We start from the raw sequence: 20,647 nt of genomic DNA, 5'->3' as shown, positions 1-20,647 counted from the left end.
TTCATAAAAGAATTTGGGAGAGAAGAAAAGGTCTCAATATCCTCGCTTATACCTTGTGTCAATATTTCCATTTACAAATATATGCAATAACACTGTCTTACAATTAGTCAAAAACAAAGCCCTTTTTTCTAAAAAGATCAAAATCCAAAAGAAACAACTGAAAATCATGCAGAGACTTTCTTCCGAAAATTACAAATCTCTGGCAAATTGAAAGGAACAACAAAATATTCCTTCAGAGAGAGAGAGAGAGAGAGAGAGAGAGAGACAGAGAGAGAGACAGAGAGAGAGACAGAGAGAGAGACAGAGAGAGAGACAGAGTGAGTGAGCGAGCGAGTGAGCGAGCAAGTGAGCGAGCGAGCGAGTGAGTGAGCGAGCGAGTGAGCGAGCAAGTGAGCAAGAGAGAGTCACACACACACACACACACACACACACACACACACACACACACACACACACACACACACACACACACACTGAAACAGACAGACACACGCACACACATACATACACAGACATACATGTACACACACAAACCACGAGTGAGAGCGAGAGACTGAAAAAATGAGAAAAAGAGAGTCGTCAGTAAGGGTAGTGGTATTGACACGTAGCGATAATGACACGTCGCGCTAAAAGATGTAGTGCTGTCGACACGTAGTGATAATGAACGAATGATAGCGACTCATCGACAAATTATTTGTAGCACTAATCAACGTAGCGATAGCGGCACGTAGCACAAATGACACGTAGGACAAATGACACTCAGCACAAATGACACGTAGCGCTAGCGATACGCACCCTCGCTTATGCAGGGGAAGTTCGCCAAGTCTTTCGTCCATATACCACCAATAGCCGTTTCAAACCATACCTTCGTGCATGTCCTTGACTTTTTGTTCATGATTTTGAACAAGATAATCCGTTTTCTTGCAGAATTTCTCAAAGTAATCCTCTGGCAAAGTAATCTTCGAGCATCGAAAGTGAAAGAGGTATTTCAGGCCAGGCACCTATTGCCCCCTAGTTCCGGTTATCAGAGAGAGGCTGCCGTGCCCTAAAATCTGATAGGTCGAAACGCTGGGGGCAAAGGTTATACGAAAAAGGTCTATTATCATGCATTGTCAAACTATTTGCAGCTTTCTGCCAACGCCACAGAGAGCGACGTCATCAACAATGTACGGAGCTACACGAGCGGATTACCGAAGACTAACGAAGTGACTGTGGTCACCGCCTATTTCAACCTTGGCCAGCTGGATAAAGCAGGAGGAGAAGGTATGTGTGTGTGGGGAGGGGGGATTGTGTGTGTCTCTCTCTCTCTCTCTCTCTCTCTCTCTTTCTCTCTCTCTCTCTCTCCCTCTCTCTCTCTCTCTCTCTCTCTCTCTCTCTCTCTCTCTCTCTCTCTCTCTCTCTCTCTCTCTCTCTCTCTCTCTCTCTCTCTCTCTCTCTCTCTCTCTCTCTCTCTCTCTCTCTCTCTCTCTCTCTCTCTCTCTCTCTCTCTCTCTCTCTCTCTCTCTCTCTCTCTCTCTCTCTCTCTCTCTCTCTCTCTGATCTAATTGAGGCTGAAGAAATTGAATATGAAGACGATGAAGGTATTTTGAATCGTCCTATTTCAAAAGAAGAAGTGTTGATTGCAATGAGAAAGTTAAAACCTCAAAAGTCTGCTGGGCCTGATGGAATAATAGGAGAACTTTTGAAAAATGTTTTTTCTCCAGGGATTGACTTTTTGGTACACCTGTTTAATTTTTTGTTTTCCAAGGGTGTATTTCCAGAAAGTTGGACAGAGTCCATTGTTATCCCTTTGTTTAAGAAAGGCGATGTGAATGATCCAAATAATTATCGTGGAATTTCACTGTGTAATGTTAGTAGCAAGGTCTATAGTACTGTGATTAATAACAGGTTGCAAGAATGGATTGAATGTAATAACAGTACTGGTGAATATCAAGCTGGTTTTAAAAAGAATTATTCCACTATTGATCATATGTTTACACTGTTGGCCTTTGTACAGAAACAATTTTCTTTGAATCGTAAACTGTATGTTGCCTTTATAGATTTTGAGAAGGCGTTTGATTCCATCAACAGAGCTTTGCTCTGGCCAATTCTGTTAAAAAATGGTATAAAAGGGAAACTCTTTAGGTGTGTGAAGAGTATGTATGATAATGTAAAAATAAAAGTGAGATGTGGAGCAAAGTTTACGGATTATATTAATTGTACATTTGGTGTTAAACAGGGCGATGTATGTAGCCCAGTTTTATTTTCTCTCTTTATCAATGAGTTAGCACTTGAGATAATTGAGAATGGAAGACATGGTGCCACATTTACTGATGATTATTTGGAATTGTTTATTCTTTTGCTTGCTGATGATTTATTGTTGTTATCAGAGACGGTTGTGGGTCTACAGACTCAGTTAAATAATTTACGCAGGGCAGTGTCCTCTCTTCATTTAAAGGTAAACATGAGTAAAAGTAACATTATTGTGTTTAGGAAAGGTGGATATTTGAGTGCAAGGGAAAGATGGACATATGGGGTTGATATTTTACCTGTTGTAAACGTGTATAAGTATTTAGGAATATTGTTTTCAACTCGACTCAGTTTCACTGCTGCCTGTAGTGATCTCTCAAGCCGGGCCAAAAATGCTCTGATGTGTATTATACAAAGATTATCTGTGCTTAATAATAATAGTTTGCATGTCTTTTTGAAGTTGTTTGATTCCCAAGTACAACCAATAGTACAGTATGGTGCTGAGATATGGGGATTGGATAAAGCTGCTCTGCAGTGTGAAAAAGTCCATTTATTTGCATTGAAGAAGTTCTTAGGAGTTCGTATGCGAACACCTAATGACCTGGTATATGGTGAGACAAACAGATATCCGATATATTTGAATTCTATTTTAAGATGCGTTAGCTACTGGATGAAATTGTTAAAGATGGAGGCGCACAGACTTCCTCGTAAATCATATGATATGTTGTATAAAATGGATGAGAGTGGTAAAAAGAACTGGGCCTCAAGTGTCCGTTGTAAATTGTATGAGTACGGTTTTGGTTTTGTGTGGTTGCATCAGGGCGTTGTTAATGAAAAAGAGTTTTTGCGTGTTTTTAGGGAAAGGTTGGTCGATTGCAGATGGCAAGAGTGGGATTATCATATTCAAAATAGTGATAGATTTGCTGTTTATCGGACATTTTGTACTGTACATGACATTAAACCCTACCTTTTGTTGAATGTGGATAGACATCTAAAGTTTATTATGACTAGGTTTCGATTCGGTATTTCAGAAATAAATGTGCATGCTGCGCTAACCGATATAAACAGCATGATGCCGATCAGTTAATGTGTCCCCTTTGTAAAGTAACGCAAGATGATGAAGTCCATTTTGTTTTGTGTTGTCCATACTTAAACAGATTAAGAGAAAAATGTATCCCATTTAAATATTATAAAAACCCAAGCACTTTTAGACTCAGCTTGCTCCTGGCTTCCCCTCAAGAAACTGTTGTTAGAAATGTATCCTTGTATTTGTATAAAGCCTTTAAATTAAGAGATGTTTTAACCTCTTAGTTAAATAACGTGTAATGTATGTTTTAATCCGTAGTGTTGTGCGAATGTTATGTTGTACCTTTTTTTGCACCTGTGTAGTTAAATTATTTGCAACGTTAATCATTTGTTCACACTCCGATCCTTCATAAGGGGCTATGGCCTATTGAAGAAATTATCTGCGTATGCGTCTCTCTCTCTCTCTCTCTCTCTCTCTCTCTCTCTCTCTCTCTCTCTCTCTCTCTCTCTCTCTCTCTCTCTCTCTCTCGAGCTGAACTTTTTTTGATGTTTTTGGAGGGAAAGGAAGCCTCTCCTTGAAAAAAAAATGTAAATTCGACAGCAAGCTGTATAGGCAATGAAAAAGAATTGATCCAGATGCAACCCCCCCTCCCCCCCAAAAAAAGCGTTTGGGAGGTACATGCTTAAGCCAGGGGGGGGTTGCGCAACCCCTGTAACCCCCCCCCCCCCCCAGTCCGGCCCTGGAATATACAGCTGTCTAAGTGTGATGATTTCTTAGGGATTTGAACTTTAAAACCAAAACGTGGCTGCCGATTTCGCAAAATGGGCAAGTTTTAGATAGAATCCTTCACGCATTTTCGGCAAAACGCCGCCGATTTCGAGTAATAGGCCGGCAGCGTTTTGGCGATTACGCGAAATGGGCAAACATGTTGCCAATTCCGCGAATTTGGCACGACGTATAAATATATATACATCATCTCTTAATTTTCTGCTTTTTGCAGGCCGTTACACACCCAACCTGTACAAGAAATGGATGACGATTTTCGGCGATCTCGACAATCGTCTCATCGTCTTTGCCGACGCGCAAGACACCGTCGACCTCTTCAAGCGCATCAGGGCCCGCTATCCCCCAGAACGAACCACCATCTTCCTCGTCAAGCGACAAGAGTTGTGGGCCTTCAGACTGGAGAAAGAAATCGCCGCCATTTATTCACAGCCGAATTATCCCAAGCACCCACCAAACACGATCAACCCCCTGTACTCTTGCGCAATGCATGCCAAGTTTGAGCTGGTACAACGAGTGATCCGCGAGCGACTGTACACGACTCCTTTCATAGCGTGGTTGGACATAGGGCTGTTCAGAGGGGAAGTGGGCAAAAACCAGACGATCCACCTGACTGCGCCTACCGACTTGGACAGAACGAAAGTCGGGTATAGCGAGGTAAATAAGTTTGAGAGCATGAGCGCCCGAGACGTGATAGCGAGGAATAAGGTGTGGGTCGGGGGTGCCTCTTTCGTGGGCACGCCTGATGTGGTGTATGAATACTGCAGTGACTACAGGAGAGCTGTTCGACTCCTGCTGGACATGAAACTCATGAGCACTGACCAACAGGTACGTTGTTTCTGTGTGGGTGTTTGTAGAGGGTATACAAGGTGGTCCAAAAAAAGTGCCCCATTTTTTTGTTTATCTCATTTTTGACTGCGGAGAGAGATTTAGAAAATGTATTCACCAAACAATAGCAGAATGATGGGAGATTATGTCTTGCAAATTTGGTAGAAACTGGTCTGTCCTTAGAAGTTGATAATATGCTTTTGTTGCCGTATATCCTGTCCTTGAGGAACCCCACAGAAAGTAGTCGGGTTGGTTGAGATCAGGGAGTAGGGTGGCCAAGGGAAGTCAGTGCGTCGTAAATTGAGTCTATCTCCAGGGTAGAGCATAAGTGGATAATGTATATATATTATATATATAGGGAGGGGGGGGGGGCGGTGTGTGTATGATTTATTCTCTCTCTCATTTTGTGTACATAATTATGTATAATGTGGTGTCACTTTAGATATCTGTTAAAATGTAGAATTTTTCTTTTTCTATTTATTATCTTGTATTTTTATGTCATTCTTTTTTAGTTCGTCCCTTTTTAGGGCGAGGGCTGGATGTAAAAAAGCAGACCACTGCTTAATCTATTACCCTCAATAAAAAAAGAATTATCATTGTCATTCTCTCTCTCTCTCTCTCTCTCTCTCTCTCTCTCTCTCCCCCCCCCCCCCCAGCAGTTTTTTCCCGTCTGTCTGTCTGTCTGTTTGTCTGTCTGTCTGTCTGTTTGTCTGTCTGTGTGCGCGCCTTCGTGTGCGAGGCTGGTACTACAAATTGTTCATACGAAATGACAAACACAGGTTACAAGCGATAACGCGCAAAAATACTGGTTTATTACTCTACATCTGATTACTAGGTATCAGTAATGCATATTAAGATACAGTATTGTAGATTGTGATATTCAGTAATATGTATTGCGGTAAAAAACTAAACAGAAAGAAAAAGAGAAAAGAAAACAAATTATTAGACATGGCAAAGGTATCAAAAATGCATAAACAAGACACGAGAAACAAAAACGGGAAAAATAAACAATCACAAAACAGGCGAAGACAAACAGACAAGAAAGTTACAATACCAAACACTCGTTGGTTAATCCTTTAACAGTAAGAAAGGATTACGTTCCTTACGTTAAACAATACAATAAACACTATATACTCAAGAAACTTAGCATAAATACGTTTTAAATCCAAAATGGCTACTTTAAGGAAAATACAAAACGTTGACTCATCAGGCCAGGAATACAATAGCAAACTGTCATACTAAAAAGTCTCTAAACGACAACGTTCCTGCGTTAATCAAAGTCACAAACAAGATATTTCCTCATCTAATTTCCCCCAATAGCGTTATTAGAAATAAGCTCGTTTACAAACGATCACCACAGACCGCAAGCTCTTTTACCTAAATTCCTTTAACGTAAGGCTAGGATAAGTCAGAGAAAACGTTTCACTTCGAACTTCGTTAACCACAGAAAACACAAGTTATCATTATAAAAATTAGCGACTTTCTAGCGTCTACAAATCATTGCTGTACTTTTCACAAAACTAGAATAGTTCAACACACAATAAAGAAACACTACAACATGTCACACTTTCAACTCACGTTATACATAAACAACTCACAAAGTCATTACAAAATGGCGACCAAAATACAACACAAACAAGTAACAACAAAATTACCCTATGCGCTGTGTGGGTTGACCAGAGTACCAAAACTGTAGCCTCTCAACGAAGGGCACAAAACAATTCACAACTTTCAAAACACGTTCACGTTGACAATATTCAAACTGTTCACGTTGACTTTAAAACATTACAAGAAGAACTCCATCAGCTCACTTGCTAACTTTAATACGTTACATAAAACATCCAAACTCTTCCATAAAAACCCTCAGATCGACTGAAGAGAGGAAGTCAAACAGTAATATTTATAGAAAACAAAAACCTAACATGGAATAGTTCATCTTAAAGGTAAAAAGGTCACCATATTGACCAACCAACAACATTCCTAAAACAGGGTTGGTTGAGACTACTATTCACAACCAATCACTAATGATCACGCACTTCGTGCATGCTCACAACTTGGAACGGTCTATTTTACAAAAAGAAGAACAAGGAACTAGCTGGCATTAGAAACTAAAAACACGCGAGTCACACGTATTCTAAAGGTTACGACGCAGTTTGGAGCGCTCACACCAAAACCAGGACAGGGAAAATAGCACGTGAGTCTCACGCGTACAGATAGTTAAAAAAAACGCTCCACAAAAACAGGTCACAACAAGGTGCCATGATCACTTGCTTCACACCGTAAAATGGCTGAAGCAAAACGTATTCACAACTACAAAAAAAATAGATGAATGCATGCCACATCGGCATGCACAGTCTGTTTGTCTGTCTGTCTGTCTGTCTGTCCGTCAGTTAACACGAAGCATTCACCAGCAGTGTGTATATCTGCGTCTGTCTGTCTGCCTGCCTGTCCGTATGTTCGTCCCTCTGCTGACATTGGCATTTTGTGAAGCAATGTTTCAGTTTGTTCCCTTTCTTGACAGGTCATTTACATTATGTACCTGCCAGCTTTCCTTATTAAGTTTCAACCGAAAGTACAGCTCCAGCTGTACAGACCCGGATGGTTCGATGGGTTCCAGGGATCGGATTGGTTCTTCATAGGCTATGTCATGAAGGACACACCGTGACGTCATGATCACGTCATGCACACAGTGTTTGAGGTTCTGTGGGTAAAGGTTCAACTTCCACACCACATTCCGTCGTATTTACCTTCTGTTTTCTATTTACTAACAATTTGGGGACCGCAACACGGTGGCCTAGTGGTAAGGCGTCCGCCCAGTGAGCGGGAGGTCGTGGGTTCGAACCCCGGCCGGGTCATACCTAAGACTTTAAAATTGGCAATCTAGTGGCTGCTCCGCCTGGCGTCTGGCATTATGGGGTTAGTGCTAGGACTGGTTGGTCCGGTATCAGAATAATGTGACTGGGTGAGACATGAAGCCTGTGCTGCGACTTCTGTCTTGTGTGTGGTGCACGTCAAATGTCAAAGCAGCACCGCCCTGATATAACCCTTCGTGGTGGACTGGGCGTTAAACAAACAAACAATTTGGGGTGTAGCCGCATTTGGCATGAAATGAACCTCTTACCTTCAAGTCATAGTGTGTTACTACCATACTCTCGTATTGTCTCCCCCAACCTCCCACGCCACCCCACCCCACCCCACCCCAAGCCCATTCAGAAAAATCTTGACTTGCGAACCTCTGTCGTTGGAATCAAGAAAGCCATCTTTCAGACTAACTCAGACAGAGCTGTTTCAGATTGTTTTTTCTTTTGTGACAGGTCATTTACATTATGAACCAGGCCAGTTTCCACGATTAGTTTAGGATAAGGATAAGGATAAGATTTTATATAGTCCATGAGGGTAACCTCTCAGAAATTCGGGCTGCTTTCTGCCTGGGGAAAGCGAGCTGCCATACAGTATACGGCGCTACCCATTTTTTTTTCCTGCATGCGTGTAGCGCCGTATACTGTATGGCAGCTCGCTTTCCCCAGGGAGAAAGCAGCCCGAATTTCTGTGAGGTTACCCTCATGGACTATATAAAATCTTATCCTTATCCTTATCCTTATCCTTATCCTAAACTTAAACCGAGAGTACAACTACAGCCTTACACAACGGGATCTGGTTGGGATTGGTTCTACATAGGTTACGTCATGAAAGACGCGCCGTTACGTCATGATCACGTCATACACACAGTTATATAGGTTCTGACTGTGTATTCAACTTGTAGATTTCATTCATCCATATTTCCCTTACTAATAATAATAACACTAATAAAACATTCTTTTATAGCGCTGTTCACCGCCGAATGGCAGTCTCATGGCGCTTTACATTAGACATTAAAATTTAACATTTTACATAAAAAGTTTTCTCGTAAGAAATAACATACAAGCATTAAAAACAATTCATAGACAACGACCACTTATAGTTATATAAAATAATCTAGAGTTGTTTTTTTTTAAAGATGGAACAAAAAACACGTAAGATAAGTAATAGACACATAGTTACACATGTTTGTTTGTTTTGCTTAACGCCCAGCCGACCACGAAGGGCCATAGGGCGGTGCTGCTTTGACATATAACGTGCGCCACACACAAGACAGAAGTCGCAGCACAGGCTTCATGTCTCACCCAGTCACATTATTCTGACACCGGACCAACCAGTCCTAGCACTAACCCCATAATGCCAGACGCCAGGCGGAGCAGCCACTAGATTGCCAATTTTAAAGTCTTAGGTATAACTCGGCCGGGGTTCGAACCCACGACCTCCCGATCACGGGGCGGACGCCTTATCACTAGGCCAACCGTGCCGGTTTATAGTTACACATAAAAAGTCTGACAATAAAACAGAAATCACATAAAAGCGTACAGATCTAAAACAGAACGAAGATGTAACATAGACTGTGGGGCAACAAACTACAATATCTCTGCATTACTAGCTAACGTAGAGTTCGTTCCGCCATACTCAGGTAGATTTTATTACGTCTTACTTAGGCAGATTTCATTACGCCTTACCTAGGTAGATTTCATTACGCCATATTTAAGTAGACTTCATTTCGCCATATTTAAGCAGATTTCATTACGCCATATTTAAGTAGATTTCATTTTGCCATATTTAAGTAGATGTGATTAATACAAGCGTGTTGTGAATGACACTAACCAAATTGTAACCTACTTAACTTCCAACTGACAATGCTTTTTATGCTTAACTGTTTACCCAGTTTTAGTAGGCCTATGAAGATTGTTTTAGAACCATAGCTTTAGTAACAATGCTTTATATACTCACAGGCAAAAGAAACGCAAATGCTGCAGTGTAGATGGGTTACCCATGAATTTTAATGTCGAATTAATTCTTTCGGGTTAACAATAACAATGAAACGAATTGACCGATACAAAAACCATACGAACAAGTTTATTCGGATTAGAAAACGACGTGCCATGTTCCACTGAACAATTTTTGAAGACTGTTGAAAGTCAATAGCGTGTTGCTACTCCCTGGGCGTTGATGACAGCGGCGCACCTCCTGTACATGGAGAGGACGAGGTCATTGATTTGCTGCTGAGGGACCTGAGCCCACACCTGAGTCACGGCAGCACGCAGTTCTGCTGCTGTGCGGGGTCTCCGGCCAAGGGCATTAATCCTCCTTTGCATTATGTCCCAAAAGTGTTCGATTGGGTTTAGATCCGGAGATCGAGCAGGGTGAGGAAGGAGGTTGACGTTGTTGTGACGCAGGAAGACCTGGGTAGCACGTGCAGTATGGGGACGAGCATTGTCTTGCTGAAAAATGCAGTTCCGGTGTCTCTGGACAAATGGAACCACATAGGGACGCAGGACTTGATTGATGTTGCGGTCTGCATTGACACCATTCCCACGGCCTTGGCCGACGTTCTGAAAGACGACAGGCCCCACTCGCTGATTGGCACCAATGGCGCCCCATATCATGACGCTGGCACCTCCCCATCGATCATGCTGCAGTATGTTATTGTTAGCAAACCGCTGTCCATGTCTTCCCAAGATCCGGACCCGCCAATCGCCAGGGTCCAGGCAAAAGCGCTTCTCGTCCGAAAAAAGACCCCTGCGCCAGTCCCGATGGCGCCAGTGGGCATGCTGCTGGGCCCAGGCCAGACGATCCAGGCGATGCTGAGCTGTCAAGACAGGACGTCGAGCAGGACGCCGATTTACCAGGTTCTGCCCACCAAGCCGTCGGCGTACAGTTCTGGCACTGACGGGTTGTCCATGCACCCCGATTGTGTTACGGGCTGTGTTGGCGGCAGTTTCGAATGGATCTCGCTAGTGTTGATGGACAAGATGGCGATCTTGACGGGCTGTTGTTACCCGGGGTCTGCCACGTCTTGGTAGGTCGCAGGTACTGTTAGTGGCATGAAAACGTTGCTGCAGGCGATAAACCGTGGTGACATTTACTCCAAATGCCCTAGAAACTTGCTGAACTGATTGTCCGGCATCAAGTCTCCCGATCGCCTGTTGGCGCGGCTCTGGTGATAATCTCGGCATCGCGCCTGTGTTGCAGAAATGAATGTTATAACAGTACGGTACAGCTTGCTTGAAATAAAAACAAAAGCATGATACTACCATGTTCTGCACGAGTTTTTTTTGCGGTCTTATCTTGTCAGTACCGTGTTTGCCGTTATCTGGGTCACACGTAAGGTCTTGTTCACGAGGACCCCAAACCGTCATGGGGACCACTTTCGACACGTGTAAAATGTGGAAAAGCAGCTTTTCGAGTTCAGAGTATTCAAGTCCATAAAGGTTTAATTAACGCATCCTTTATTTACGTTTCTTTTGCCACCGAGTTTATATATGCTACATTGTTTACCCAGTTTTAGTTGGTCTATGAAGATTGTTTAGTACCATAGCTTTAGTAACAATGCTTTATATGCTACACTGTTTACCCAGTTTTAGTTGGTCTATGAAGATTGTTTAGTACCATAGCTTTAGTAACAATGCTTTATATATATGCTACATTGTTTACCCAGTTTTAGTTGGTCTATGAAGATTGTTTAGTACCATAGCTTTAGTAACAATGCTTTATATATATGCTACATTGTTTACCCAGTTTTAGTTGGTCTATGAAGATTGTTTAGGCCAAAAAAAAAAAAGGTCTGTTTACGGTAACATAGGCCAAAAAAATAGGGTCGGTAGGTCAGGAATTTTTTTTTCTTTTCCAAAAAACCAAAATTTTTACATTATTTTGCAAAAAAACCCAAAGATTTTTTTATTTTTTTTTTCCCCAAATGCCAAAAAAAGTCTAGGGTCGCGCGAAAAAAATAGGGTCGGTCGGGTTACCGTAAACAGACCTTTTTTTTTGTTTGGCCTTAGTACCAGCTTGCTGTGAACAACTAGGAACCCGATTCACTTCCAGCTCGCAATATTTCATACTACCAACCTTTCGTAGCTTTTAGTACCAACTTATTGTGTATGAAACTAGCCGAACTAGAACCAGATGACCTACCGATTCTTACTATTCTGACGACAGGAATACAATTTCATCGCGTGTGAAAGACTTTTGCTTTAGGTCGAAGCACAAACGTAACACATGTGTGATGTTTTTCTTGTAATTTCTCATAATAAAAGTTGATTCTCGATGCTACAATGCTGGCGGCTTCTTTGCCTTTTTTAAATTCCTGTCAGGCTTAAGATAAGCACAAGACAAGACATTATCAGCTTCTACGATTTAACATTTAGACAATTTAGTTTTAATACAATCTAGTAAACTGGGCATTTTTTCTAAATTTTTTTCTCTCTCTGCTCTTAATCTTCTCTATTAATGGACATTGGTTTTTTTTTTTTTTTTTTTTTACAAATACTTTTCTATATATATTGCTCTATATGTGTCGCAAATCTAACTCTGAATTAAACATGCACACAATTGTAAACTGGGAATTAATATGCCTGCCTGCAACCTGCGTGCTGCTCAATCTAAGCCTGTGTATATGTGTCCCTGTATTCTTTGTAGTCGTTTAGAAGGAATGCTATTGTAATATTCTTAATTATAGTATTACAGTATTTATATTATTAACATTTTCTCGAGAATAGGCCTCTTTTCGTTTTCCTATTATTTTTGTGTCCTTAATTTACTTGAATAGAATGCTGTTTTAGCCAAATTGTATAGTTAAACCGAATTTTTCACGAACTACCCATGGATATAAGTGCATGCTTACATGTAATGCTATATATTAGTATTACATGCGTTGTATGCTTTTAACATAGATGTTGTGTTGTTCTTATTTTAACTGTTTCCTTATCATGTTTGCAGAAGATGTTATAGTGTGTTGGAACTTGTGTATTAATTGTAATTCGGAGTTTTCATATATTTTTAAAACGCAAGTGGACAACCAGAAAATTAGTTTGAAATTCGAGCTATATAAGTTATCATTATTATTCATGATGAGGATTAGGATTGATGATTGATGATTGGTGATGATGAGGAGGATTTTTTGTTGTTGCAGGTCATTTACGTGTTGAACCAGCCCAGTCTTCAGAAGGTCTTTCAACCAAAAGTGAAGCTACAGGCTTACAAGAAGCATGGGAACTGGTTCTATATTGGCTATGCTATGAAGGCTGCCCCGTGATTTGTGTGTGTGTGTGTGTGTGTGTGTGTGTGTGTGTGTGTGTGTGTGTGTGTGTGTGTGTGTGTGTGTGTGAGTGTGTGTGTGTGTGAGTGTGTGTGTGTGTGTGTGAGTGTGTGTGTGTGTGTGTGTGTGTGAGTGTGTGTGTGTGTGTGAGTGTGTGTGTGTGTGAGTGTGTGTGTGTGTGTGAGTGTGTGTGTGTGTGTGTGTGTGTGTGTGTGTGTGTGTGTGTGTGTGTGTGTGTGTGTGTGTGTAGCTACAAGCTGACAAGAAGCCCAGACAGTGGTTCTATATGAGCTATGCCATTAAAGATGCACCGTGTTGTGTGTGTGTATGGGGGGGGGGTGAGTTTGTGTGTGTGACGTGAAGCTACAGGCTTACAGCAAGCCCAAACAGTGGTTCTATATAGGCTATGCCATGAAGGTTGCATCGTGATGTGTGTGTGTTTGTGGTGAATGTTGGACTGATAGGTTCGAATTGCACATATACGTTCTACCTACGTTTTACACAAAACAGTGATTAAATGGGAATAAACTTGTGCCTACGTAAACATTCCAGTTTTATAATACAGATTTATATATATTTTGTGTGTGTGTGTGTGTGTGTGTGTGTGTGTGTGTGTGTGTGTGTGTGTGTGTGTATGTATGTGTGTGTGAGTGTGTGTGAGTGTGTGAGTGTGAGTGTGTGTGTGAGTGTGTGTGTGTGAGTGTGTGTGTGTGAGTGTGTGTGTGTGTGAGTGGGGGGGGGGGGGGGGGTTGCATATATGTATATTATTATTATTATTATTGTGATCATTTTTATGCGCCTAATCTAGATATAGCCCTAGGCGCTTACATATTAATTTCTGCCGTTTGAAATGGAATTTTTTACAGACAGACAGACAAACAGACATTTTTTACACACAATATATAACGCATTCACATCGGCCAGTAAAGCTCAGTAGCCTATTAGGCGAGCATTCACCTTTCACGGCCTTTATTCCAAGTCAAACGGGTATTTGGTGGACATTTTTATCTATGCCTATACAATTTTGCCAGGAAAGACCCTTTTGTCAATCGTGGGATCTTTAACGTGCACACCCCAATGTAGTGTACACGAAATCGTTGCCATCCTGATCTTATCTTGATGAAAAAAGAATTCTTTTATGATCTAAGAATGTTTGTGTTACAAGCTGTCAAATTATTATTTACATTTTGAAAGTTGGGTCTAGCGCCAAAACGCACCGTCCGATTTTGTTATGAGACAACCCGCAAATTTAATTCTTTGAAAATTGCTCGCTCTTTGCGTAGGGCACCTAGGATGTTCAAAAGCGGTGAGTGTGTACTGGGTGGGCCATAAAAAGTGTCCACATTTAATTTGTTAATATTTTTCCTGTAAAGTGATATTTTCTTTTCTGTTTCAGATAGAATTTGAGACAAGCATCTTAGAATTCTTTTAAAGCCTGAATGGATCGCATTCCAGTACAGGAAAGGACCAAAATCGTTGAACTTTACTTTGCTACCAATTCTGTGGTTCTCGCCCAGCGCGCTTTTCGGAGAGAGTTCCCTGGCACACACTGTCCATGTGCGAGAACTGTGAAGCGCCTCGTGGATAAATTCAGGAACACTGGTAGTCTCGCAGATAACAATAAAGGACATAGTGGTCGACCATTTTCTGAATTTATCCACGAGGCGCTTCACAGTTCTCGCACATGGACAGTGTGTGCCAGGGAACTCTCTCCGAAAAGCGCTCTGGGCGAGAACCACAGAATTGGTAACAAAGTAAAGTTCAACGATTTTGGTCCTTTCCTGTACTGGAATGCGATCCATTCAGGCTTTAAAAGAATTCTAAGATGCTTGTCTCAAATTCTATCTGAAACAGAAAAGAAAATATCACTTTACAGGAAAAATATTAACAAATTAAATGTGGACACTTTTTATGGCCCACCCTGTAAATGAAAGGGTGTTTGTACTGTGTGTAAAAGCCTGACAGTATCTGTGATGGTTTACGGGAGGCGTACTGTGCCTTTAACTATTGCCATCATTGTCATTGAGATTTACGCTTCTTTGATTATTACACAGATGTTGAATAAAATCGTCGATTCAAGAAAAAGAACATAAGCAACTTTGGTCGTTGATTAATTTCTTTCCTCTGTTTTTGTCTGCTTCTTTCTCTGTCTGTGCCCCAATCCCCCCCCCCCCCCCCCCCCCCCCCTCCTACTCCCCATCGCCCCCCCCCCCTCCCTCCCATGCACCCCAACCAAACTTCCCCGACCCCATCTCTCTCTAAATCTCTCTCACGCAAGCACGAACGCACGCGCTCGTTTCCCCCCTAAATCACAATTTTCGCGGAACAAGTGAAAAAGTACCACATAGTATACTATAGTATACTACTAGCAGTTAAGCCCGGCTTCGCCCGGGAGTAAGCGGAGCCCTGTAGCAATTTAAGACGCTCGCTATTCCATTATCATTAGCTTTACCTCCTTTGTTTGGATACAAAAAAAGAGTTATCTCCCTTACCTTCTAGAAATTTCCGGAACTGTCCAGTTAATTTTTCTTTCTTCATTTCTTCCCCTCACAGGAGCAATAGCGAGTCTCTAATATCACTGGCATGATGTGCTTGCTACAGGTGAACAGTAGGCACTGAACTGGTCTTGCACCATATAGGCTGTATTCAATAAATGGGAGGTCCATAATCTGAGAAAGGAAACAATGAATCAAGAAACTAAAACCCAGGTGCACATCTGCGGCACCTAGGGAGTGTACGTGCACACTATCTTGTTCCTGCCTCTTGCCATCTCAGAGGTATGGCGACCACAGACAAAAAAGAGTTATCTCCCTTACCTTCTAGAAATTTCCGGAACTGTCCAGTTAATTTTTCATTCTTCATTTCTTCCCCTCATAGGAGCAATAGCGAGTCTCTAATATCACTGGCATGATGTGCTTGCTACAGGTGAACAGTAGGCACTGAACTGGTCTTGCACCATATAGGCTGTATTCAATAAATGGGAGGTCCATAATCTGAGAAAGGAAACAATGAATCAAGAAACTAAAACCCAGGTGCACATCTGCGGCACATAGGGAGTGTACGTGCACACTATCTTGTTCCTGCCTCTTGCCATCTCAGAGGTATGGCGACCACAGACAGACACACACACACACACACACACACACACACAGACATACACTCTCTTTCTCTTCGCCCGGGAGTAAGCGGAGCCCTGTTGCAATTTAAGACACTCGCTATCCCATTATGATTAGCTTTACCTCCTTTGTTTGGATACAAAAAAAGAGTTATCTCCCTTACCTTCTAGAAATTTCCGGAACTGTCCAGTTAATTTTTGATTCTTCATTTCTTCCCCTCATAGGAGCAATAGTGAGTCTCTAATATCACTGGCATGATGTGCTTGCTACAGGTGAACAGTAGGCACTGAACTGGTCTTGTACCATATAGGCTGTATTCAATAAATGGGAGGTCCATAATCGTTGCAGCTGAGTGCATTTACAGTTCAAAAATCCACCTATGGTAGTAAAACAAACCCAAAACTACCCAACGACGACATCTGTGAAGCTCGACAGTTTCTTGTTCACGCGAGTGCATAGTTATTACGTGGTGTACGCACAGATTCGTGACGTAAGCGTCGTCTGCTTTGATCATTGATGCCAAGATACACGATCAGATTCGCCAGTACGTTTGAGACGGACCGCCCGAAACTGACCACAAACCGCGACCGTGTAGCATGCGAACCGTACGTCTCACAAGCTTGATAGCACCCGTCTCGGCCCATCCGTTTCAAATACGGGGTCATGCCAATACGTCCCAGTACCATTGTGTCCCAGTACCATTGCGTCCCAAAAAAATGCCGTCTCATTGCGTCCCATTAGGCAATCCCATTGGGTCCCAATACCATTGGGTCCCAGTGCCATTGCGTCCCGTACCATTGCGTCCCAACAAAATTGCGTGTCGATAGGTCCCAAGAAAATTGCATCTCGATACGTCCCATAAAGGAATCCCATTACGTCCCCGTACCATTACGTCCCAACACAATTGGGCAGTGTGTGTGTGTGTGTGTGTGTGTGTGTGGCATGGATATTGTACGACAGAGTAGGTCAGCGAAAGGATGAAAATGAACAGTGGATTTTATAAGTACGGAGTATCTTACCTTATATTATCCGAGTAATTTCAAGCTTCAAGATTGCATAAATTTACGTAGCAATAATGTTGAAGCCTGTATATGCACTTACTTGACACATTTATTTTTTTCTCTTTTCTATTGTGTTTTGTAAAAAAAAAATGTTGTTGTTGTTGTTGGTTGTTGTTGTTGATGTTGATGATGATGACGACGACGAGATGATGATAATGATGATGATTGTGGAGATGATGATAATGATGATGATCGTGGAGAAGAAAAGAAGAACAGCTAGTTGAAGGCCTTTATAATGTTCCTTTTTTTTTTAGGCGTGTGTTACTTACAGTACCTGTTTATGTAAAGTAACATAACAGTTTCTCGCCCAATAATATTTAATTCAAGTGTCTTCGATTTATGAATCCAAAAGGAATTTTGATCGCAGGAGGGTTGCAGAGTAATATGTTAAATGTTAAACATGTACATACAAACCAGGATTTTACCAGAATATGCAGTTGTTGATTTTTAAAGATACGGTTGTGTTTGTTCAGTCATTAAACAGGAAGAAAAATGAAATGATTTGTTATTGAAACATCGTCCCATGTAGAACTAGTCTATGTCACTGATTGTGCATGTATGTATATTCTTGCGCGCGCGCGCGTGTGTGTGTGTTTGTGTGTGTGTGTGTGTGTGTGTGTGTGTGTGTGTGTGTGTGTGTGTGTGTGTGTGTATGTATGTAGGTGTCTGTGTCTACATTTGTGCGTGTAAGGGTTTCGCTATCTGTGTGTCTCGGTGTCTATGTGCTGAAGGTTCGATGACTGAACAGTCAGTCTAGCTTTTCTCAGAAACGGGTTTAAACATCGTCTTCTCAGTAAATAAGCCTACAGTCATGTCATGCTCGGTTACATACAGTGGAATACAAAGCGGTGTACTGTACTGTTTCGGTATTTTTTGTGTGTGTCGAGCACCGCTAAAGCATATATTAATTTTACACTTCGGTTTAGGTTAGCGTGCTTCAGTTCATTTTAAAAGAAAGAACATGGTTACCTCAGAAAACCTGTAAGGAAAGCAAGGAGCGCCTCAAAACAAACAAACTGACATGCAATATCCTTTACAGTTTCTGATTATATCGTGAAGGATTTTTTTTTCTCCAATGAACAAACATTTATTTATTTATTAATTTATTTTTTATTTTTTTCCACTTCACCTCATCTCGACTAACCGGTACACATCTTTTTATTTTATTTTTATTTGTGAAATACTGCTATGTACCGACATAGTTTTTATTACAAATCGTGTTGAACGCGTTTTGTAATAAAAATTGTGTAATCCGAACACGATTTGTAATACATTTATTACAAAACGCACTTTTATTACAAAACGTGTCGCTACACTGCTACAGTAACATCTCAGAAATTAAATTCACTAGTATTGGGACCTAATGGTACAGGGACGCAATGGCACGTAATTGTATTGGGACGTAATGGTACTGGGACGCAATGGTACTGGGACCCAATGGTATTGGGACGCAATGGTACTGGGACGCAATGGTACTGGGACGTAATGGTACTGGGACGTAATGGTGCTGGGACGTAATGGTATGTTCCCTCAAATACAGCAGGATCTATTCCGAACGGATCGCAAGGAACTTCCAGTTCCAGCCCCTGAGCGCACTTCAGTCGACACCCACTTTACAAATCATGCATCAAATGGCGGTCAGTTCAGCATCAAAACTTGCCGATTCGGAACCGAAATATTTCATCAACCTGAATCTTGGCGAGGAGTTGGAATCTATGGAACCATGGAAGTAAAAACTACACAAACCAGCAACATCGGGACCTGTTCCTACTGTCCATGCAACAGACGTGGGGTGAAATGAAAGGTAAGCGTCTGGATCTAGATTTGTTTGCATTCATGTATTGTAAGGTCTGTATCAAAGATGGTTTGTCTGTCTCCGTCTCTATGCTTTCCTTGCTGTACGCTTTTGTCTTGAAGGCAAGTATGTAGATCTACATTTCTCTCCTGTTCCTGTCTCAAATCTGCCTTAGCCGAAGTCTAGTTCTACGTTCAAAACATGTATCTACCTCTTGGCACATTGCCTCTTAATCTTTTAGTTTTACAGTGTAAAATTATCTGACAACTTCTATCATACTGTAATCAATGTGTCATCTGTTCGGGAAAATGCTGTCAGTTTCAGAGTCTAGTGATGTGTTGATTACCCTACCGTAAATTGCGTAGTTGAAATACGAAATGATAGAGAAAAACAAAACGCAGCAGCAACGATCATTTTTCATGACTGTAGCATTCAGTCATCTTTATGCTCTTGGTTTAAATCAAATTTAGCTTAGTCACGAACACAAAGCAAATAGTGGCTGACTCAGTCACTGGGGTATTCGCATAAGAAGGCTCTCTTGCCTTGAAATTACCAAACAATAACACACACTGTGACCCGCACATGCATACTGTGAGACACACACACGCACATACCGTCACACACACACACACACACACACACACACAGCCACACACACAGCCATACGCATGCACAGAGAAAGAGGGAGAGAGATGACAAATGAAATACTAATTTTGCTTTGCTGCTTTTATTTCCTCCAGTTAATGCCATCAAGACAAACAACAATCCTTCGTAATAAGGGACTTGACAGGGACAGATGACATCTACACTCCAAAGTGAAAGTACTTGCAAGAGCATTTAATTCTTCTGCCTGTCAGTGTCATCAAGAAACAACCTTCAGCCACAAATCGGGTAAGCTTGACACCAGCCTGTATGCTGTAGCTTCAAAAACCTGTTCAATTTACAGATCTAACAATAAAAATAGATCAATATTGGTGGGAGTGGAGATTGATGTATGCTTTGGCCTTGGGTGTGTGTGTTGGGGGGGGGGGGGTGGGAGGTATGATACTATACCAGCCATTTAAAATCAAGTGAGTTTTACAGTACACCATGTAAACAAGGTATACATGTGTAAAACCTTTTCAGTCCATCATCATTCCGTCTGGAGCTGTGGTTTGAACCATGTGTTCCGTTTGTACCATTGTGACCAGGTGGGCATCGCCACCCATTAGGCATAATGCAATCACACTCACTCACTTGGTTGTGGGGAAAAAAACTCATTACCAACAACCACATGAACAGTTGCATTGTGCAAGTCTGGAAGATATCTGGCAGGGGGAATGTTCAGTGTATTTTGATTTATTAGGTGTGAATGTTGAACGTTTGTATCACTGTTCCTTAAATTCACATCCATGTCAAACATCACACAAAGATAATGAGCGTCAATGATGGCAAGAAAAATAGCGGAATAAAAAAGCAAATAGACTTTAGAAATATAATATTACATAATTAATAAGAAAAGAGATGTATAGTATTCTTTTTATATAAATTTGAAATGGGCTGTGTGACTGTTTACTGTGCTTTCTTTTTATATTTAGTCAAGTTTTGACTAAATATTTTAACATCGAGGGGGAATCGAAACGAGGGTCGTGGTGTATGTGTGTGTGTACGTGCGTGTGTGTGTGTGTGTGTGTAGAGCGATTC

At 41.5% G+C, this 20,647-nt stretch overlaps 2 protein-coding genes across 12 annotated transcripts in view; both read left to right on the top strand.

Moving 5' to 3' along the window:
• Positions 1-20,647, top strand: part of LOC138978896 (protein HtrL-like) — a 136,559-nt gene that overhangs the window by 72,694 nt on the left and 43,218 nt on the right. For 5 of the 11 annotated variants that reach the window (XM_070351715.1, XM_070351704.1, XM_070351713.1 and 2 more), the window contains exons 4-7: positions 1,128-1,263; positions 4,257-4,867; positions 7,389-7,574; positions 12,867-13,023. The exons of 1 other annotated variant lie outside the window; for it this stretch is intronic. In XM_070351715.1, the coding sequence (XP_070207816.1) occupies positions 1,128-1,263; positions 4,257-4,867; positions 7,389-7,532 (891 nt within the window). In that variant the 3' untranslated portion in view covers positions 7,533-7,574; positions 12,867-13,023. Of the gene's footprint in view, positions 1-1,127; positions 1,264-4,256; positions 4,868-7,388; positions 7,581-8,181; positions 8,225-8,485; positions 8,605-12,866; positions 13,037-13,242; positions 13,537-20,647 lie in introns of those variants that run through there. 5 more of the 11 variants (XR_011459836.1, XM_070351708.1, XM_070351705.1 and 2 more) reach the window with 5 other exon arrangements.
• LOC138978897 (uncharacterized) lies at positions 8,611-12,860 on the top strand. The gene is made up of 2 exons (XM_070351716.1): positions 8,611-11,501; positions 11,737-12,860. The coding sequence occupies exon 1, from the start codon at positions 10,156-10,158 to the stop codon at positions 10,756-10,758; it is 603 nt and encodes a 200-aa protein (XP_070207817.1). The 5' UTR covers positions 8,611-10,155; the 3' UTR covers positions 10,759-11,501; positions 11,737-12,860.

This window comes from Littorina saxatilis, linkage group LG10, assembly GCF_037325665.1.
Source record: "Littorina saxatilis isolate snail1 linkage group LG10, US_GU_Lsax_2.0, whole genome shotgun sequence".
In the NCBI taxonomy this organism is placed as follows: domain Eukaryota; kingdom Metazoa; phylum Mollusca; class Gastropoda; order Littorinimorpha; family Littorinidae; genus Littorina; species Littorina saxatilis.
The sequence above is the reverse complement of the archived record's forward strand: the minus strand, read 5'-3'. Positions and strand labels throughout refer to the sequence as shown.

What these genes read in the sequence shown, in the direction of transcription:
- LOC138978897 (XM_070351716.1), top strand. Translation starts at nt 10,156, where the DNA reads ATGGGGACGAGCATTGTCTTGCTGAAAAATGCAGTTCCGGTGTCTCTG.